The 23814-nt window shown below is 38.0% G+C and overlaps 1 protein-coding gene across 1 annotated transcript in view; it reads left to right on the top strand.

Moving 5' to 3' along the window:
- Nucleotides 1-22195: 22195 nt before the first annotated feature.
- The window catches only part of LOC140231199 (transient receptor potential cation channel subfamily M member 3-like), a 60875-nt gene continuing 59256 nt past the window's right edge, over nucleotides 22196-23814 (top strand). The window contains exon 1 of the mRNA XM_072311346.1: nucleotides 22196-22344. Coding sequence (XP_072167447.1) covers nucleotides 22196-22344 — 149 coding nt within the window. The remainder of the gene's footprint in view (nucleotides 22345-23814) is intronic.

Raw genomic sequence — 23814 nt, 5'->3', positions numbered from 1 at the left:
GGTTTCCTTGCAAAATGGTCAGAGACTATTGAAAGTGCAGTGAGGTGGAGCTGTTGCATTTTGGAAAAACCAGTCTATATGGTCACTGAAAGCAATTAATGCTCAATCTTGCTGACTGCGTGGTTTGAATCTACATGACTGTCGGTATGTGGCGCATATGATGCACTTTCATTTTAGTGTATTGTAAGGCTAGTAATGTAACTGTTGGTTGGACTGGAAATACAACAGGTATTAACATTTCTAATATTGATAAATTGGATAAAGATGGATTTGTGTTTTGTGGCTTCTTTCAACTGGCTGTGAAGCTTCTATCAGTGATGTAGGAGGCATTATATTAAGAGTCATTTTTCAGTTATCTATCCATCTTATTGTTTGTTGTGCCTGGATTGGGCAAAATTTTGTCAAGGTCATGTGTCAAAGGTCAAGTGATTAAGATTCAGAAATTTTACTTTTTACATATGTTCCAGTGTTTGGTTTTCAATCTGAGATGAAAGAGGAATTCACTAAATTTAGCATTGGACATTCGATTGAGCATATATGTTTTTATGTCAAATAAATATTGGACAATATAAACACTAAATTCAGAAAGCATACTTGTCATTATTAAATAAAACTTTGTAGTCAAGATTTTGTAATAGGGCACTGTACTTTGTAATGATTGCAGTCAAAATCAATGTCATGCCTGCCACAAGACACATTGGGATAATTGGTATAAATTGTAGCTTATGGCATATGTATCAACAGTTCTTGGAGCATGTGGTTGCTTGTACTTCTGATTCTTTAATTGAGCCAATGATATTAAAAAATGTGCATAATGCAAGGATCAGCCATAGTCATATGAGCATGAGAATGAGACGCTGCTTTCTTTTTAAATTTTAATTGTCCCTAAATCTGCCGGCAGGTTTTACATTTGATAAGATAGATGAATATATGCACATAATTAAAGTTTTGAGTCTTTGTCCATATATGTGTTTGAAAGATAGATTCAGACAGAGATACTTGATCACCGGAAGTAAACAATAGACTTAATACGTGTATGATTTGAATGCACTGTTCCCTAACAATGTACCCCTTGCACTCTCTTCCCAGTCCGGATGATGAAGCAACCTGCATGTCACTGGATGTGTAAGCATGTCAAAATCAATATATTTTGTTGGAATTCTTTTGCATTGATCGCTCCATGGTTCATTTTGCTGGTTACATTATCATGAATACTAATCTGCCATACGAAGTTAATCTACCTCTTTCTTCTATTTCCAATGCGTCTTCAGCCATCAGTACACATGCATGCAACTATTTTGATGCTTGTTGTTTGTTTGCTGGCTTTATTTCTGTGTACACATTCTCTCTTTTCTCCAGCATGTGATATTCCATTTGTTGTTTAACGTCCAAAGTATCCCTTTAATCTTATGTGTATATTGCATGGATACAGAGTGAAGGAGATAGATCTCATTATTCATTGTTCATCTGTTCAATGAGCAGGGGTATTGCTCAAAATATGAATGCTCGATTTGACTAACTTTACATGTTAGAAATCATATCCATGTATCCAAGTCAAGGTTTATATTCTCCTGTACCTCCAGTTGATATATGCTCTCCTCAGTAATAACACTTTATGATATTCTCATACAGGCGAGCTCTCATATATACTGGTATCATAACCCATGTACAGTTGTATATGAAACTTGCATGTCAAAGTGATATTTGACTCCTAACAGATATCAATGCAATATTGGGTAGTATTTCACTCTCTACCATAGGTACTGAAGACATAAACACACAGAACTCTAGGGCACTCTCCAGCAAAAAAACAAAAAACAAAAACAAAAACAAAAATGGCTATAATTTCCACCTCTAAATGTTATGTATTGATATGAATTCAAAAATATTTCCCTTGTGCAGAAAGATTTGAAGGTCAATCCTAATGATAGCCAGCGGCCAGAGTCAAGGAACTTCATTAAACTGTAAATGAAGGGGCCATATAATTACAGCAGAACATAGTGATTGCTATTAAAGAAAATGGAGGCATCCAAGTCCTGTGAAAGCTTTAATTGAATTGCTCCAGTCTCTTTCTTTTCTCCTTCTCACTCCCCCTCATCTATAGCCTCCCATTCGCATGAGCTGATTCCCATGTGTAATCTTTACTCCAACCAAGAATATTCAATATTTGAATGTAATACATATGTTTAATTCAGATGTCAGCATAGATTTTCATTCTGGCAGTAGCAAAACAGCTTTTTTTTTTTTTTTTTTTTTTGTCATCCTTTACTTTGTATGCACTTTGCATTTCGTTAGTTGTTGCTTAGTTGGGCTAGCCTCCAGCAATCTATGGAATTGTCAGGGATAACCTTTGAGTTTAAGAATACAAGTGTGTATATAAATGCATGAAATTCTGATGTGTGATGGGAGTAGGTCTATTGAATGAAGATTATCCCTCTGATTACCATCAGTTCAAATTCCCAGTGACATAACATACAAGACATCAACTACAGGAACATCTAGCAAGCAAAAATATTCACATGCTTTTATTTTCGTGTTAGTTTTGGGTTGCAGGAAATGTGCGAAAATTTCAACACCACAAAAATTTCCAATTTTACAGTATAACATTGTACACTGTTGTGTCTGAGCAGTGAGAGTAGTGCAGTGCCCATGGTCTTCTTCGCTCACTTGTTTTCATTCAATAGCTGATTATAGTGCTCCCACAATGGCCACTGCAAAACAGCTGCTGTGTTGTGTGAAGTGCATTCACGTTCATTCAGTAGAACTGTTCGCAGGCTGTTAGCTGAGCCATCGCAGTGTCCTTCTGTTTTTGTTTTTGTTTTTCCACGAGTAAAAAGCACTAACTGTAATTCCCCTTCTCTGAGCTCAATATTGAAGAATAGAAATCTGCACTTGAGGTCATTTTCTTTATGTGCTAGACATCCATGAATTCTAGTGAAGGGAGGACTTACTGTACGCAGCTGTAGGGACTATTGCAGTAATTCCCAGTTTTGAAAATGAGTAGAAATCCCAAACAAAGTACTCTATTGCAAATATCTAACAGCACTAGCAACATAAGATCGCAAAACAAGATGAAAAGTACATTCCATATCATATTAATCTTATTATGTGACTTATTTCAAAACTAATTAGAATTCCATCAGATAAGACACATATTAATTGACGAAAGTATGAAACCAATGTCATGAACAGATGTGATGATTTCTCAGTTGAGTACAGCCATGATGAGCAAAAAAAACCAAAACAGCTACAGCAGAGAGAGAGAGGGAAAAAAGGAAAAAAAAAAAAGAGAGAGTGTTTTAATAAATCAGTAAACACTGACAGAATTAATTTTCTTTTAACATATATCACATATGTAAAAAACTTTATGCATTGTGTGCCTGAGGGTACTTTTTTTTTTTTTAAAAACATTCTATCTCATGTTGATGTTATGATGATAGTGTATAGGATATTTATGAGGAGTCGCACTAAAAGTGTTATTTTCAATTCCATGAAGTGGAATGCCATGCTAAGGTAATTTGCAGAGGCTCGCACACTGACTGCTAATGCTTGGTAATTACTCGGCTGCTGATGAATACACAAACTTTTTCTCAGTAATTTACTGCCTGCCGTGTGAGGAAAATATTAGCCAAGGGCTGCAGAAATGAGGCTAATGTACTCTATATTTTCCTACTGACTGAGTTTATGGATTGCTTTTTTTTTATCATGTTTTTCACATTATTGTCCATTCTGCTATCACTGTGAGAAATAACCACTCCAAAAGAGTGTTGACCGTCTGTTGAGAATGAGAAGGGTGTGAAGTTGCCTTGGAAGTTATCATTTTCATCTGATGTTATATATGATGCATCAAACCCTTGCAATGAAGCCTTTAAGTCACATTGGGAGGGCAATACCATGCCTTCTCCAAGGAAACAACTGGTGTTTTTCCACGAGAAATCTAAAAAAAAAAAACAAAACAAAACAAAACAAAATCAATTGCTCTGAATTCTCATGGGTCTGCAGGGACAGTATGGTCTTGCATCTTTTATGTGCATGGAGATAGTGTGTCATCTCTCGCTTTTTCTCTCTCTTGAATTTGATGTGCAACCGCTCGTTTATCAAACTTACGATATGTATGCGTTCATACACCTCATATTATTTTTGTTGCAGAATTGATAAAACAATGAAACATCGCAAACTGTCCCATTTGATCCTCTCACACATACATATCCACAGACTCTGTCTCTCCCCTTCTCTCTCTCTCCTATTCTTTTATTTTTTTTTACTCTCTCTCTTTCTCATGGACACACTAATACATTTTTCCAATGTATCTTTATCATAAATCCCTTTAATAGGGATCTTGATTTCAGTCACTTCATATCTAGATTTGCATAAAAGTCTAGTGATATAAAATGTGTGCTTGTCCTCCTACTGAGTCACACATGTAATTTCATTCATGGTGCATTTCTTATCAGTTTCCCTATTTTGTTTGAATCTATTCATACAGGAATAAGCAGCAGCTTTTCTTTTAAGCCAATTTCTGGCATGGTACTGTACGTATATGTATATTACTGAGTACTTGTGGCATTTGAACGTATGTTTATTGCAGAAAGCAAATCAGTAGGCCTCCTTTAGTTTTTTGCCCCCATTGGGTGAACTTCCGCTGTCCAAAAGTGGAAAGTGCTCCTATATCAAAGCAGAACATAATATCAAAAAACATACAATATAACAAGTGACATACAAACCTTTAGAATGCCAGCAAAACAATTCAAAGCAAGACTTGTAGTAACAGTCATTCCATGTATAAGCACACACTCTCTCTCCCCTGAAAGATAAATAAAGGTGATTCTCATTTGTATGTATTGAGACAGCTGTTCAATGGTTGTTATTGGAAAATAGTGAATAGGACCCCACCAGGCTTCTTAGTCACTGTTGTCAGTGCCAAAATGCAACATGTTGTTTTGCAGTTGTTTTTTTTTCTCCCCAATAAGTCATTATCAAATATATATACACGGTGTAGATTGCACCCTCCATTTGTACTGTGTAGGTATTGAAAAAGGGATTGCTCTTTAATGGCAACACACTATTATTTGATATATCATCTAGTGGTTGCTGGATAAATAGAGTAAAAGTTATGTTATAATCGTAATTTCCAATATACACATGTATCATTAGTTTGTGTTCTGTATGTCCAAATTAATTCCACGTTATATGCATGACTATTCAAAGTCAGCTAAATCATTGATTTGTAACTACCATGTATTGTATACCAAATTGAATAATGTGCGCATCCTTCTTGTCCTGAAATAATCATTAAAAAAATGCTGCTAACTTTATATATAAATTTCTACAATTGAAGATTACGCAGTTTGAATTTAAAGAAAGTTAAAGATTTGTTGATCGTAATGCACCAAGAAGTGTATTTCTGTTTGAACTACCAGGGGGCTGCAATTTTGTACTTTTTGATTCCCCCCATTGTTTATGAAATTTTGCTCGCAGCTGTGTGGATGGATGTTTCAGGCAGGTGCATTGTTTGTGTCATATACAATGAGAGAAAAGTTTTGGGGACAGGTTTGTTGGCTGCCTGAAACTTGAAACGCTGCTCTCAATTTGCTAATCCACGAGGATGAGTACGGCGGATTTGGAGGTCACTTTTTCTTCCAGCCGAAGTATTAACCAATTACGCGTAAACTGCCAAGTGCAGATGGGGGAGCGGGAGATCCACAGGACAGCATCCAGTAGTGAAAGTGCCCATTCATTTGGCGTTGGGATTAGGACATCTTGTTCTTTGTCTGATGTAAGTTTTTACGGTTATACGCGATTCCCAGATTGCCTCACTACTTCATAACGGTGAAGCATCGGCACGTGCGTGCAGATTCACCTGCATACAGAGCGATATTTCCTGTTTGTTACGTTTCCGTACTGGATGTCGCTGCATGTAATTGTATGTCTGAATTCACCTGTTCAGACGAACCTGCTTGGATAGTGTTGAGATATCTGAGGGTGACAGTCAATTGTATTTGCAAAAGACTCTGTACTGGTCTCACTTCCTCCCCCTCCCTTCCCCCCTCCCCCCCCCCCCCTCCATGCTCCAGAACAAGTTACTCTAGGTAGAGAAGAGGCCAGCAATATTGCAGAGACAATGGCTTAAATTAATTTGTGTGTGTGTGTTTTTTTCATGCACTCCCAAGAATGTAAAATACAATGATTTCCAGTTAGGAAAAATTTGAATTCACAGGGTTATTGTTTTTGTTTTGGAGGGGGGGGGGGAGGAGTTAAAAGGTTTGGGGTGGAGAAAGAAAAGAAGCACTTGACTTGAGTTTATGGAGTTTATTAGTGCAGACAAACATGATATACTGATATTGTTCTAATATCTTTAAAGTAAATGAACCATCAGCCCTAAATTGCAATTTAGATTTAAAGCATGCTTCTCAACTTGATATGAATGTTTATGTGTGTGCATTTTCTTGTACATGTAGCTATGTTTTTGCCAGGCAGTTGATTCTGGCACAGTAGTGCATTTTGTAGGTCTGTGTATGGGTGTGTGTGTGTGTTTGTTGCAGAAAATTTGATTGGTGTACACCATCATCTTAAATATTCCTCTCACTTGATCCAGTTTGTTTGAACCCCTTTCTATTGCCAGAGACTATTAACAGGACAGGATGTAAAACACCATGGGGTCTTCTGTGCCAATAGACACTCAAAGCATAGGGTTAATCCATACAGTTGTTTGAAGTGCATGCATGAACATATGCAACGGTATGTATGTCTCCCTGAGAGTTACTTTTGACTTTCCATGGAAACTGGGGAGTAAATTTGCAGTGGATTTTGCAGTGAATAGAAATCTCTAGGTTTGCATGAAGATAGATTATATTACCCCCCCCCCCCAAAAAAAAAAAAAACAAACACCCACACTCACACACACACACACACACACACACACACACACACACAAACACAAACCCGCCACCAATAACAAATTAGTGGCTGTCTGTTCAAGTGTAAGAAACACCTAATAGGAAAACATTTTATCACAAGTAAGGCCACAATTGAATGATAAGGGTGGGTCCCTCCCAAAGTACAGTCATGTGCCAGTGGGTTTTTTTTTTTTTATGCTTGTTCATCCTTCAAAGATTCACCACAGGAACAGTACCCACCCCAGACATACACCAAGGCAAGCCTGCTTAACCACAGTATGCTGTGTCTTCGTTTATTCATGAAGATGAATCCATATATAGATTATTATTTTGTGTTATGCCAAACTGACCTGTTCTGGTGCTCTTATGAAAAGATGGCTTTTCTTCAAAGTGGTAGAGCAATAAAGCTTTTGAGTTATATGCATATGAAAATTTATTCAGAAGCTCAAGCATTATTTAGAAACCAGAGATAAAACTTGATAAGCCCCCAAACTAGGGAAAATCCCTATGGCTCTAATTGGAACCACATTTATTTTATAGCTCTTAAATTCCAGGTGTTTACAATAACCACTCCTTGTGTTTACTAGCAACCAACTGTTTATCAGAAGACATGCTGGGTTGCCTGGAGCAGAAGGCTTGTATAATTCGTCTTTGCCTCGCCCTTTCTAGGCATCTAAACTAAACTCTTCCTTATGCAAATTATCTTTACCCCGCCCGCCAATGCCTACGACAAGCCAGAAACCACTGATTTCACCAGACTTGCCTGAATAGTAGCATGTCTCCACAGTTACTGCTGCAGAAACATCATCTGTCAACAAAATTGTGTATCAATCACAGCTGAAACCATGCTTTCTGCAGCTTGCATGTATTTGTTATGCAAGCACTCTGTTTGAATCTAGACATGGCATACTGACTTTACAAAATTGTACCTAAATCAATGGAAAGTGCATAGTTTAACTGACTGGAGAGCAGTTGGATTTTCTCAATTCTTATGATAGCACAGCCTCCTCCATAGTGTTTGCATGTGCATATATATATATATATATATATATATATATATATATATATATATATGGTATATTTGTTAGTTTGCATTTCATCATCTTTTTGAGGATACAAGCAGTGTGAAAAGATGTCGCATTTGCCATTTGAGCCAGTGGTTGATTGCTGAAGATTAAACAAGAATCACCACATAATAGCTGCCCATCTTCATGTGGTTATATTTATATTTAGTGCTCTTGTTTAAAAAAAAAAAAAAAAAATGTTGCTCCAATGGCATGAATACATTACATGAATGTATTTCATAAAGGTTTTATAATACTGACTTTTAAACATACAGATGCAAGATATCTTACTATTTCTCAAAGCAGTGTTTCAGTAGCATTTGTCCGACCCGATTATGTTATCTGAGACAGAAAGCCACTTTCAGATTCATTATTCAGGGATAATGCAAAAGAGGGTTTGCATCTCGACTCTGTCTGAGCAGGTTGGAATATGCCATTAAAATTTACCACAGTGTCAGCAGTGATAATTACCCTGTCCTGTTGTTAGAGTAGCTGAAACCTATCTGAGGGGCTTCCTGACATCAGCTTGCACTGTGCAGTGAATGAACGCCCATATGTGACCATGCATCACAAAACCAACAAAACGTTGCCAGGCATGGATTTTTTTAGGTAAGGGCATATTCTGAAAGAGCAGACTCAAAGCTTTAAAATGATGTATAACTCAATTCAAACAGACTCTACTAACCTATCTAAATATTTGAAAGAAAGCACACACTCTGGAAAAGTGTGAACTGAGAAAAGAGGCTCTGAAGTACAGGGTCTATTCAAGCACTTAATTTTTACCAAGCCATGCTAGCTGTGCAATGAGTTGGACAAAAACAGGATGTAAACCAAGGTGGCAACAACAATGAAAGGATTATCAGATTAACCTGAAAATTGAGAATGCTCTATTAACACATTTTGTCAATGATTAATGCCAACTTTCAAAGCATTATAGCATCATCCTTTCAAAAGTTATTAGAGTTGAAAGTGAAGAGTGTGTTAAGAATTTTCAAGAAATGAAAAGGAGCCTGTAAGACATAACCGATTACACTACTCCACAAATAAAGAAGTCGTAGAAAAGCTGCTGAAACACATTTTCACATTTACAATGTAAAAGAAGAATACATGTAGTTTTTTTTCAGAAAATATGAAAAACTCAAGATTGACCTGGTTGACCCAGTTCACCTATTTTGAGTCCTCATGTAAAATCAAGGGGTGCAACTTTTTGTTGGTTTTGTGATGCACGGTTATATATTTCAGAAGAGAATGATTTTAAACCGAGCAGATATAAACCAGGTATATAAATTCTAAGAAATTAAAAGATAACTATCCCCACACGAAATGCATTCTCAATCGTGACATCTGAGTAATGTTTGCTATTAAAATTTGAACCACATTTTTGTCTTTGTCCTGGAATAACCTTTTCACAAAAGGTTTCATTACTTACGACTATGAATTGATTTGCAGCAATGTTTTATGAGTCGGAAGTGGAGATAAGAGACGTTCTATCGGTTGATGTAAAATGCATAAGAAGCCCATGTCATTAGCTCCAGGAATGTGCCTGTAGATGTGGTACATGCATGCCAAGTACATTAGGTGTTGTCATTGGGGAAATTTAAGTGTATTGCGGTGCATTGAACTGATGGGTTTCTGGAACCTAGTTGTCTTGATGATGGTTGTTAGCAGCTTGTTTATATACTGTATACGCCGACTATTTCGCGAGGTTTTTATTTTTCGGGAATTTCGCAAGACGGGTGCTATTCATGAAATTAAAGACACGCGAAAATATTAACTCTGATCCCGATGTGAATGTGACGTACGCATGTACATTTGTCCGTTCAGTACAGGACTCCATGATTGCAAATTTAACAACTCGCGAAATTGTCGGGAGTTCCTGATTCGTGACAATTTAGACTCGCGAAATATATCGCGTATACAGTATTTAGATGTAATGAATTACACAGCTGTGTTCACATCTGAGCATACTGTGTGTGATGCATCACAAAAGAGTCTAGCCAGTTGATGACTGTCTGCCTGTGGTTTCTGATTGTGGTGTGCATGTGCGTATGACCAACACGCCAACCCAAAGTTAGCATTAATTACCTATGTATCCTCATCCCAAAGACTGTATAATCTGTTTGTCCTCACTGGCAAAGTCTCTAAGCTTCCCAAGTGTAAGTCATGTTTTAGCACAGACCAATCTATTACTAGTTAAACAACAAAAACAAAAACATCCCCCTCCCAAAATAGTTTATCTTTTGTTACAAAGGGAGACACCCAAAATCTTTTTAAAGCACACTAACCAATTTTTTTTTTCTGGTCCGACCTGTCTGTTAGACCAGTAGGTACCCAGTTTTTCCATGTTTTACTGGTCCATTCCTGAAAAAGTTACTGGTACGACAGTGATTTTTACTGGTCAGGGACCTTTGGACTACTGCCAGTGTGCAGTGTTGATTTTGATGTCTTGTGTGTATCACACTACGTACCTCATATTCTTCAAAGAATTGTGTGTGAATTTTTTGTGTGTGTTTTATGTGTGTGTGTATAAGTTATCTAAAATTAATATTCACATTTATACTAGATTACAAAGCCTGATTCTTTTGGTTAAGATGTACCACCTTTAAGACTCTTCAGAGAGGGAAAGAGAGAGAGAGAGAGAGAGAGAGAGAGAGAGAGAAAAGTCTGGTTAGCCCTGCAATGTTTTCAAGCAGGCTGAGCAGGGGATCTTCCAAATTATTCACATGGCTTGGGTCTTACAGTAGTTTTGAAATGTAAGGGTACTCACTTCCGCTTGATGAGAGAAGCAAGGTACTCTATTATAATGCGCCTAGCCGTCGGTGCATGTTTTCCCCCAATGGGAAGCTGTTAAGTGTGAAAAATCTAATCTTTGCTGCCAAGTTCTACTGTTTTTGTTTCTGTTTTTTTTTTTTTTTTTTTTTTTTTCTTGCGGGGAAGTCAAATGTTGCACTTGAGTTGACAGTATGCATGTATAGCATGTTTCACCTGATCACCATTTCCTGTTGCGGGACTGTACATTGTCTGACGGCAGAACTGTGCCAGCGGAATCCCCCGCGAATGAAACGGGGAGAGACAAGCGTCTAAGTGGCCATCACATGTAACATGACATACCGTACATTTTATCATTTGGCACTCCCTGTCGTAGACTGCATAAACAACGCATTGTGTTGGAATTTATCGTTTGTTTCCTGACATATATGCACAAAAACTTACTACAAATCTCGCATATTAGTGTTTCATATATTACATTTGCAGTCTGTGGTGTAAGCGACATGTATCGCACTGTCTCATGAAAACATATCGATACTGTGGAGTTCTGTAACTTTCTTGTTTTTATGTTTGAGTGTGATGATGATAGTGAATGAATTTATGTTCTTTTTTTTATGTCACCCCAGTTTGATTTATAAAAAGTATTTCATTTTTTAAGTGTCAACTTCTATTAATTGTACAAACAGATTTTCCTTGTTGCAAATCTTTTGACATATTTAAATTTCACTCTTGTCTTGCAAGAATTGTTTAGTATCACCACATCATAACCCTTCCAAAAACATTTGTTCCAGATACACACACACACGCGCACACACACATACACACACACGCACACAATCACAGAGATGCAATTTGTATATATCTGCTATGTTTCTTACAAACTGATTCTAGCAATTCTAATTTCAGTGCTTTTTCCTCTGTGATGAATCTTGGATTGTGAAATCTGAACCCCCACAATTAGAGTTCTTATGAAGACACAAGGGTCAAGTTTGTATAGAAATCCACATTTTCTTTGACCATCTAGTTCTGTGCACATACAAAGTGTATTTAGCGTTTGGCCAATCTTGTCGCCAAAAGAGATCCAAATTAAGCTACTCCGATGCCATGAGGTGCCATGAGGTTGACGGCAATTTGGGCATCCAATGCCAAACTCGCGGTTTGCAGTGCACCCGGCGTCATAGACAGGACTTGCTACCCACCAAGCCATGACTACTGATTTGATAATGCCTGCACTTTGTGAGGGGGCATATATACAAAAAGAACCATAGGCATGCCACACTCTCCCGGTAATGAAAATTCCCCTCATCTCTGTACATTTCCCTCTTTTCCCTTTCTCTTCCATTTCCATCGCGAGTACAATCTGATGTATACATGCGCATATAGACATATTTATCCTGTCAACACAGCTCCTTCATCATATGTATTCTCCATGCGCACTTGCCGCTTCTGATAATGCAATCTCCAGTTTCAAATTTACATGGATCAAGCTAGTAATACATTCCCCTGTCCATAAAGTGGGTCGATCAGTCCGTGGCGGCGCTTAAGTGCCATTTGTCCAGATAACATTTAGATGATAGACAGGGAAGTTTATAATATAGTGTATTCAAATCATTTTATATCTATTTGGTTGTAAAGGCTTTGAAATACAGCCATGAACTTTAAATGAAGATGAATTATCATATCTTCACATAATTTGCTGTTAATTCATGAACATGTCTGACTCAGCTCAGTATGTGAACAAATGGCAGAATACCAAGATCAAAGATAATTAGATTTTTGTAATTTCTGTGGCCTATGCTGCGTGTTTGAGTAGAGATGAGTACCTACAACTGATTTGTAGCATGCAGCTATCAAAGATGATAGTCATCAGGAATTTTTGTTTTCAATTTTCATTTTAAGCAAACAATTCATTCACTGAGGTTCTCGCCCACTCTTGAGATCAATGTGATAGCCACTGACACGTAGCGGAGTTGACCTTTAAGTAGGAGTTATTTGTCGATTGAACAATCCTTCGCTCTTTCTCAACACAGTTCGTTAAAGTAGATTCCTGTCAGTAATTGACGGTCTGCGATTGCATGAATCAGGACAGGAAATTTCTTTTTGACGGCAGGCCCTCCCATTTCCACAAATTTTCATGTTTTTCATTTTGTTTATCGATGGTGATCAGTGTGAATTGTGTTAAGCCGCAAGAAAAAGTCTCTCCCACTTTTTGAAAACAACTGAGAGATGAAAATTGTACTTTCAATTTCCTATTACTTCCTGAATGTATAAAGCACATCCTCCTTTCTTAAAAGAAGTAACACTTCAATCTATCAATGCCTTTCAAGTCTCCCAATGTTATTGCTGTCAATTATCAAGCAACCAATTACTAACTTTATACTTTTTTTCTTGTGCCAACCAGTGGAAGTTCATCAAAGAGATGACATTAGTGCCCCTTCTAATTATCATTTAGGATTATGATCAATGCCACTGTCTTTTATTAAGCATATGAAACTTTCAAATTCCAAAGCTTTCCTGTCGGATTTAAATGAAACTTCATCCATTCTCTTTTTTGTTGAATTTTGTCCACCCAGTTACATCAACATGAGAAAGAGTGGCTTTTTAATGTAATATGTACATATTCAGGAATGATTTACCTGTTCCTTAGACCTCCCATGATGACCGTGGGATATATGTTGTATATCTTTGAAATGTCCTTTCATATTGCACTCTTTCTTTTCAGTTTTCATTACTCTTGTATGGAAATATTGAGAAAAAAAAAGAGATTGAAACTTCATTAACAGTCATTAATCAAAGTAGGACATAATATCTGTCCATTTGAATTGTAATACCATTTGTGTGTGTGTGTGCATGTGTGTGTGTGTGTGAGAGAGAGAGAGTGAATATGTGTGATTTTGTGGCATTTTGTTTTCTTGTTCTACTAAGAGGATAGAATGGACTATCAAAAACAGTGCATTTGAGATTATTTATGACTGTAGGAAATATCTGGATGATTAAGGAATGGGCAAGGTGGCTGAATAGATCGCCAGGTGTAAACAGACATGGGTATGCAAAACTGTTTATGTGAATCAGTGATTTATAGCTGTGCATTGCAAGTGTATAATGGACGTTGCTTAAATGACTACTGCTGCTTGGTGGCTGCTAAGAACATTTACTAGCTGTACAACTGTCTGTAAGACTGTCAACGTGCAAAACTTCCATTTTGAAAGTGACATTTTAGTTTCGTTGTCTCATTAATATAATAATTTCCTGTAGGAAATTGTTCAAAAATGCAACAGAACTTCTTTTTTTTTTTTTGTTTCATTGTAAAAAAGTAAATGGGTAGCTGTGAAGTAGGTTATGTACTGGTTTTGTGCCAGTTCTCACAGCACTGAAAACTGCGTACTGTAAAACAAGATATCTTAGCGGCATCAAATTTTTTGTGAATTGGAGCCAACTGCCTTTTTCATGGCATGAAATTTTTGTGAGTTGCCTCTAACATTCAATGCATATAGGGTAGACAAGAACTTTCGCATGCATTTTAATCTCACAAATCTTGGCTCTCACAAAATTCGCGAATCTTGGCTCTCACAAAATTTGTGAATCTTGGGTCTCACAAAATCCGCGAAATTAAAATGCATGCGAACATTCCTCATTTTACAGTATTGATAAACCTGTTCTGAAATGATATGATACTGCAGTATGAGTTCTGCAATAAGTGTAATTCATTGCGCGATACCATTTGGTTTTGTTTTTTGCACAGATTTGCTTCTTAAATCATCTTTTCAATTTAGTTACATGTGTATCTCTTCACCCAGTCTGTATTCATTCAGAAAAATTGCCATGTCGTTGTCTGTCATTTTGGCCAATCAACCATCTATAATGAGCATTGTCTTTCAGCTGGTGGGTACAGAAGCAGCTGTGTCGCAGGCAATTAACGTATCATGCGTTCCATCTTCTCCTTCGGTGGGATTATCAGCTTTCTGCTCGTATCGCCGATCACTCTTCCGGACAAGTGATGGACCTTCGATGCCCGATAAGAGGGTTCCACGCTCTGTCCCACATACTCTCTGATCCGCTGTTTTTCCCACTGACAGACAGGGGCCCCCAGCGTAGAGGTTGAGTAAATTAGGAAGTGGTGCAGAACGCATGACAGGTTCCCCAAATATTGTGGAAGGGGCATTTATTGAAGAAAGACTTCAGTTGAAGATGTATAGTATAAACATGTATGTATCATATGGCCAGAAGTTTCTGCGGAAGTGCTCACAGACTGGCACATCTGTGGCGGGCAAAACAAGTGAAGTAATTATGGCTGAAGAAAAATTTTTATCTTGAGACTGATGTAGGAAGTGAATTAATTTCATTTGGTGCAGCTCTAAGTCATTTCGGGTGTAAATGTAAATTTGCTTGAAGAATCACAAAGTTGTAGTCAGCATTTTTTTTTTTCAAGCTATTTATTCAAGATCATCAAACCCTGATCTTGAAGAAAATCACTGGAAAACCTTCACATATGAAAATGGACGGTTCCATGACAGTTGCTCCCATGAAATATCTGCACACTATATAAGCCAAACATAAATTCTATCCACAAGCACAACCCTAACCCTAATTCTAATCCTCACATCAAACGAAACCTTAAATCCTATCACAACCCCAACCCTAACCCTAAGTCCTTGGAGAAAATAAGACTGGAGCGATTGTCTCAGGAAAAAATGTTGTGACACCAAAATGAACAACTACCTGTTTTATCACTTCTTCAGATAAAAAAATACAAGCTATAGTACACATTAAATATACTGCAACTATTTTGACAGAAAATTGTAATGGTATCTTATTCCCCCTGAAAGTTCATTCCTTTCTTTTTCTTTTTTCTTTTTTTTTCCTCTCTCTCTCTCTCTTTGGTGATATCACAGGTACCGTAGTAGAGACATATTGTCTTTCAAACAAAGCTGCAAGTACTTTTTTATTCTGGTATTGAAAGTTGCTGTTGCTACTGCTACTGTTACGACTATGGCTGCTGCTATTATTATTTCCACTGGGCCTTCCACAGTGGTATTAACAGTTCTTCCTTGACATACATTACAAATTTACTACAAGCTATTGCCACTTATATTTATGCTTTAACTGTTTTAATGTAACATTAACTACTATGACTTCTACTACTACTACTTCTACTACTACTACTACTACTACTACTACTACTAATAATAATAATAATAATAATAATACTTTGACTACTACTTCTACATCTACTACTGATGCTACTACTTTTGCTGCTACTATCATTTCACTATTACTGCAACTACTACTAATAATAGTGATAATACCACTACATGTCACTGTGGCTGAGAAGAATTTCCAAATGAAAAAAAACTTGACTGTATAACAAGTTACTGAAACATGGCCTGCTTTAAGAGCATACATGTGTGTCGTACAAACAGGTTGCATTTAGGGAGATGTGGGCAGGCGTTGTCATACATTGTACGAGTAATACAGTGTGATGTGAGGGTAGGGGAAGGGGAGACCCCTTTCGTGGCCCACGCGTGGCCCGGAATCTGGGGAGAGAGAGAGGGAAAAGGAAGAAGAGAATAAGGTAGACTGTGGCCTGTGATATAAGTTGAATCATGAGTAATGCGCTCATCTCCATCTGGAGCGGGTCCAAACCACGAACAAGACCCCTGCATCGCAGCTACAGTTTTACCTGCCTCCCAGCAAACAGCAAGCCAAGACTCTCTCTATTGGCTGTAATACAAGGGGAGTTCTAGACAGCAAAGAATAGACCAATTCACCAATGTGTTAAAAGGTCCTTGTCTCCATAATCCGTCATGGAGGGTTTTGCTGTACATGTATGGCAACCCTGGAACTTTTATGGAGCTTTGCCTGATAAAGCAACATCCAGAAATAGGTCAAGCTTGATAAATATATTCATTAGAAAAAAAAAGGGTATCATGAAGAGCACCTCAACATTAAAATTTGGTGTGATACACCCCTAAGTTGGAATGTATAATCAGCCAAGTGGTGGAGTGATCTTCTACATGAATGTCATGCCAGTCAAGGCTTTTTAATTCCAGACTATTACATAATTTGCCAGTAAATCAACAACCAAACTACCTCAGCTGCGTGTAATTTCTTTCAGAGGCTCATTATCAGGCATGATATGTTTTTGCATGTGTCTCACACAAAGAGATGCACATCCCTCATTTCTGTTGTTGATATGCTTCTGAAAAAAAAAAAATAGTAAAAGAAAGAAAAAAGATGCTGTAAATGTCTGTCAGGAGGACTGTCCAGATAAACAGCAGCAGGGTGTTGATATAGGTTATGGATCGAATCACTCCCTCTGTCCATCTTGGTTGAAAGAAAGTGGGTCCGTCTCCTCCTGCTTGCTGATAAGAACCGCCACGATGCTCGAGGTACGACAGGTGACGGATACGATCATTCGCATGAAGAGTGATGAATTGGTGAATTATGTCAGTAGCGCATACTTAAATAACATGACACATTTGGCATCCCTTCTGGAAAAGTCCCACTTACTCACGCCGTGCAGTAATTCAGTAATTTGGGTCACTGAGCTCAGGGCAGGGAGAGGGTTTCATTAACTTCATTGTGTGTCTTCATATCCATGAGTATTGCATATTTTTTGTTTCCTCAAAAGTTCCTATGACTTGATATATTTGTGTTTTATTCTGTAACATGGCAATGCTTGTATAAATGATATCATTGTCAAAGTTTGAGATCAACCATCCAAAGAAGAAATTAGTCTTTGATTGGTTTTTTGAAGCAGAAAGAGAAAACACTGTATGCTTCTAGCAACTCATGAATATCATATGAATGACATATGATATGAACAGTGACACGACATTTGCTCAGGACTGCGACAATTGCTCCGGTGTTATTTTCTTCAAGCACTTAGGGTTAGGGTTACGGTTGTGATAGGATTTTAGGTTTAGTTTGATGTGAGGATTAGGATTAAAGTTAGGGTTATGTTTGTGGGCAGAATATGTTTGGCTTAGAGTGCAGAATTTTCATGGGAGCAATTGTCGCAGGAGCAAGTGTCATGGAACCGATATGAACATAGCAGAATATTAGCCACCTGCGATTGAATCCTCTATCGCATTTGAGAATACCATACAATGTACTTACAGCTTCAGTGCATGGAGATGGCTGAAAATGTTCTGTCCCACACATCTCATTTTCCTTCTTCTGTGCAAGAGAAGAATCAATCCCCGTGTCTATTTTTTCCCGTCTCGAATGTAACAGTAGATTTTCTGCTCTGCTCTCTTTCTGTCAAAGTTGATAGATGAGTACCATTGGACAAGAGTTAGCCTCTAAGACATTTCGGGGACTCTGGCCAATCTATGTTGGATTCATGCTCTGATCCCACATGAAAGACCGGCAGCCAGATAAATTGAAGGGTGCACCATCTGTGAAGTTTGTATTTTCCAGCTTGTCTTGGATGGGTTTCCAGTATAAATGCAATGCTGACCTCTTTGGTAAAATGGGTATCACATGCTAAAAAGGAAAGGATCATTAAATATTCCAGGGAAAATATAGATGCATTCTTTTTAAACCAACCTTTTTTTTTTTTTATCTGTAGACAGTTGACTCTTCTGCAATTACATGCTGCAAGTTTTGCTGACAGGGAAATTCACCAGGGGGGTTGGAGAATAGCCTGTTTTGAATGAAAGCAAAATTGAGAGTGGCAGGTAGGTAAGAGACTTCTTGAGCTATAAAAATGAAGGGCTCAAGGGAGCTGTTAAGATCACTTACCATCCGATGTCCAGCAACTGGCAGCATGACTGGTCTCGTGTTTTGTTGATTTGTTGCTAGGTGCAAGGTACGGATGGCCAGTGCATCATACCCCTCTTTCATCTCTAGCCCTTGGTATGAAATGATGAGTGAAAAATATGTGATCAACTTTCTTGTAATATAAGTATTCATTGTCAAGTGTGGAGGCATTAGTAATGAACAAAAAAACGTGTCAGAAGGAAAGTCCCTTTTTTTCCCCCTGTAATTTGTATTTCCTATGTGGCTGATGCAGGTTGGTTTGGTGAGTAGGGAGTGCATACAGGACCAAATATAAAGAAATGCAAGCTCTTTAAGAGAGACAAGATCATTTTCAACCAAAGCAGTGAAAACAAAGGAATGCGAAATTACTACTTTTCGTGGAAAACGCTTTTGTTTTCTGTGGTGCAGGGTCGATGGCCTACAAGCGGAATGATTACACAAATGTGGGAGGGATTAGCGGAGGAGTTGTGAGTAGAGATCAGTTTTCACAACACGCACACACACACACACACACACACACACACAGAAAGGAAGAGCTGCGAGTGTGCATATAACCTTCTCAGAGATTTGTGATGCTTTCCATGGGCTTACTCATCGCTGTACATCATCGCCCGATTTCACAGCTGCTCCGTGAGGACAATTTTCAGGACGTTGCTCAAGACAAATTGCACATGGTGGCATCTGGGTTTTCCTTGAGCAGATGAAAAAAAAAATCAACAACAACAAGCATAAGACCCTCGAAAAGCAATGAGCCAGATTACGAAAACTTCATCTCTTCTGAAGCTCAAGCTCCCTTTGACGCCACACCGATTCTGCTCCTCCCCCAAATTATGGCGATATCTCCAGATAATGTTCTTGTTTTTGTTCTTAGATCTGGGCTCTGGTTGAATGAATCATACTCTCCTCCCTGAATAAAAGGTTGACTCAAAAATTATCATGCCATCATGGTAATGGGGCCTGGGGAATTGATTAGAAATTATGTAGCTCTCTTGCTGACTATTTTTTGTTGCTGCTATGCATAGCTGTTGCTGTTACAGCTCTCCATCTACCAAGTGTTGAACATCTTTCCTGGGTGCTCTGCCCCTTTCACATAATCAGCATTGGGTACCAGAATCCAGACAAAAAAAAAAAAAGAAGATGGTTTTCTGTCTCCTAATTAGGGGAGGAACAGTTTGAAAGGGAGGGGGGGGGGGGTCCTGAATAGTGTGATGCTGGTACTAATGTTCTAGTCCTTATATGTTTCTGTTTCATTTGCATCATTTAATATTGGAGCTGATGAATATTAGTCCAAGGATTGGCAATTTGGCATTCATAGTTTATGGCTTTTCAGAGTGAATTAAGCTGTAAAAACGATCAATCTGGAATGATGATAATAATAATTTTAGTATTGATACTGATCTCCGTGACTATACTTTTCCTTCAGTGAAGTCCTTGCTCTGACTGACATGCTGTCTGTACAATGCTTGTGTTCTGCACCAGCACAATACAGTTTTCTTATCTTGTGACTCTGCATTTTACAAGACATTAAGCTTGTCTTTAAAAGAATGAAGACATTTTGTCACTGACTGTGTACAGCACTTCAGTAGTAGCAGTAACTTGGACCTGCATTTGTCATACTGCCAGGAGAAAAAAAAAATCCTCAGAACTAAGAAGCTTGTACAGCAATTCATGTCACCGTCACATGAACAATGATTTTAGCCTCAAGGAAAAGCAATATCATTTGTGTGCCATACTTCAAGAGGCCCTTGTTTGTTTGATTCTAAAAGATAAATAAAAAGATAAAATGAATATACTACTGAAAAGGTAACAAAGCACATCATTAGTTATATGTCATTTCATTGAGATGTGTCCCTTTACTTAAAAAAAAGAAAGGTAAGAAAGAAAGAAATATAGCAAGGGATTTGTTTCAGGGATTGCTAGCACCATTTGGTTTTATCGGCCTGTGTTAGGCTGGAGGCATGTAAATCAGTTAGAATGAGTCCTTGATGTTGTGTGTCATCGCTAGGTAGCGACATCCACATTAGCTAGATGCTGCATTTGTCATCTGTCTTCGCATGTGAGCTGAAGACGTTTCTGTGAAGCAATTAGCATTGAAACCATTTAAAAAGTTGCTATATTTAGGCACTCTTCCCTCCCATTCCCTCGGATCACCGGTGCTCCCCAATGCTGATTTGAAACGCTGTCCCGCATGTGCTGGCAGCAGAGATTCGCTTTTGACTTGCAGCCAGGAGCAAGGAGCACTGTTTCGTGCCAAAATTTGTTGTCCTAAAAATGGCATGTACACTTGGCAAGTTAAATGTTATTTAGAAATTCAGCTGCAAGTAAATTGTTCTCTCAGACATATCATGTATACGTGTTTGCATTGGGGGAAGGGAATCTTTATTTGTCTGTTTGGTTTTCAATTTTGTTTTAAATTAAAGATGGCAGTGCAGTTCAGTGTCTGTTCAGAGAAAACTTTGTGCGCAGAAGTATAGGTAGAGAGCGTATGTCAAAGACTGCTCTGAGTGTATCAAACATATCCAAAAGTTAAGCAGTAGAGATGAGTAATACAGTATACTGGATGTTCAGTTAAAATTAAATTGAGCTCAAGTCCCAGAACCGTGGAATGATGGGATGAATGCTGCAGAGAATACCTTGTTACCAGGAAGAGATAAATGAAGTGATTCTACCCTTTTCCTTTTACCTTAACAAGCGCTGTCTCGTTACAGTACTTCACTTTGTTTGCCAAGGTGCATGAATTAAAATAGATAGAGGAGATGGAAGAGATAAAACGGGGTGTGTTCGTCAATGCAACTGTCTACGTACTAGCGGTTAACGTGAGTCTCGGGTGATTAAAGCTCGTGTAACATGCCCTTCAGTGCCAACTTTTGTGATGCAACTGTTCAGGGCAGTCTCTTTAAAGTAAAACTCTGCTCAGTGCTGGATTTAACTTTAATGAGTAGAGTGAATCACCACAAAATAGGAAAGGGCAGTATCTTAAAGTTTGCCTGTGTTCATGCAACGGTGTTAGTTTTCATATTTGCTATTAAATTGGGTGAGGATATGGTGCCATTACTTTATCCTACATTTGTTTAAACACACAAATCTTTACTAAACTTTCCCTTTCTAACAGAATTTTTAAAAAATATTTTGCAATCATGACTTTTCAAATGACAGGAGTCAAAGGCTACTATATCATTGATGAAATATTTCATGAATTATTATTGGGCAAGAGAATGTTTACATCATTACCTCATAACCTTTGCATACATGTAATTATGACCAATATCTCTGGTATTGAAAAAAAAAAAATAACCTTGAAGTTCCATGCCTTTGGCAGTGCCTGTCTTGTTTTCTTTTTTTTTTACCTTCACTCTTCTTTCAGTTTTACACTTTTCTTGGTTTATTGAAAACAAAGTTGAGCACCACCCACACTTGTAGATGTACACTCATAGTCTATTTTTTCTCCCTTTTTGGGGCAAGCTATGCTGTTTCCAACAACCACCATCATCCTAAAATAGTGTATCCAGCTCTACAGTAATGATTATGGTGATATAAGGCATATTTCTTGTGAAGAATATAGGTGGAGATGAGTTACAAAATGGCTGATGGTGGAGCATATTTCTGTGCGAGATGCCCAGAGGCCTGGGTGGTTGAAGGTTTCTGCATATAGCATGCCCTCTAAACCCTCTCAAACCCTCTCAGAATTAGAAGAGGAAGAAAATGGGGGGAAAGAACGAGCAGAAGAAGGAGGAGAAAGAGAGAGAGGAGTTTGAGGAGGAAAAAAAGTGGCAGAAGATGAAGAAGGGGAAGCAAATAATAATGAAGGAGGAAAAGGAGATAAGAAGAAGGAGGAAGAGAAAGAAATTGGGGTTTGGTCTAGGGTAAAATAGGTTAAAAATTGATTTATAGTAAAAATGGGCATCATTTTGCCGGACTGTTTGCATCGACTGTGCAGTTCTGAAAGTATGATAATAGTATTTCTTTACATGTTTAGGCTATGAGAGATGTGTCTGTCGAGTGGTAACTAGAGATATACTGTGTCATATAGGTTACAGCTTGAGACGGCTTGAAAGATGGTTGATGGAAACCCTAGAATGCTTTACATCAAAGATGCAGAACTATATTATCTCACAGCCACCAGGGTGGCCACCAAATAATCAAAGATAGAAATGAAGGTGAAGATGCAATGTGAGGTACACAGCCACACTCACACTTAAAGAAAAGATGGTGTTCTTCCTTTCTTCCGGTTTGACATCATCGAGTGAGAGCGTTCACTTTACCGCAGACCAGACAGCCGTTCTCCTCTGTCGGCAACACGGATGCTCTTGAATACAAATAGGTTCATTTTCCTCCAGAATGAGGACTTGAATACTGAACCTATCACATTGTGCGATGTCAGGTCATAATGAAATATTTACCTGAGAATGATATGAGATAACTGATATTCTTGCAACCTCCTGGAATATGCCTTAAAATATTCGGAGGAAATGAAAGGAAAGAAAAGAAAGATGTCGGAGCTGTTCTTCTCTGCCAAACATCAAGGGAATATAATTCTTTTTTTTTTTTGCGCAGAAATGAGGATATATGCAGCAAAGATATATTGCAGAAAGTACTTTTGGGTATGCATGTTTATACTATCTTGGGTAAATTCCAATTATATGACAACTTTTTAAGGACATATATATTTCAAAATGCTGTGCATGGAACATTAAAGTGCCTGTGTGAGAGACAGGCTTCTTTGACTGAGTTGTAGCTCAAGGGGGCAAGATGGAGCGACGATCTAATTTGACGCAGTCCTCACCTAATTTTGGGATTGCCATGGGGGCCGCGAGGCAGTCTCCAGTGTTATTGAAGAATTGAATGACCAGAGAATGGCAACAGAAAACGTGGCTGATTACCACACAGGCAGCCTTAGAGACCGGGTTCAGCTTCGTCTCTACCAGAGATTGGTGGGAGTAATTCAACCCTTGCTTTAGTGCTGTATTCTTCCACTTTTTTTTTTTTTTTTTGGAGGGCAAATTAGGTCAGCTTTCCAAACCATATTTATTGTGATATTGAAAGTTTACTCTAAACTGGCTGTGCTTCCCATCGTGTAGAGATCTAAAACGATGCTGTGACCTCAACAAAATGATCGAGATGTGCAGCAAATCTATTAATGTTATTAGGAAACAGCAAGAGGATGTTTTACTGACAGTGATGTATTCTGTGACAAAACAAATGTGACGTTCTGACTTATTTTTGACAATTATGGTGGTGTGACTGAAATTTGATAATTTCACATCACATCTTCAAGGAAAAGCGATTTGAACACCTGAAATTCGACAACTTGAATTTAAGTT

Source organism: Diadema setosum, chromosome 7, assembly GCF_964275005.1.
Source record: "Diadema setosum chromosome 7, eeDiaSeto1, whole genome shotgun sequence".
NCBI classification, from domain to species: Eukaryota; Metazoa; Echinodermata; class Echinoidea; order Diadematoida; family Diadematidae; genus Diadema; species Diadema setosum.
Note: the sequence above shows the minus strand (reverse complement) of the source record. Positions and strands in the feature narration are given on the sequence as shown.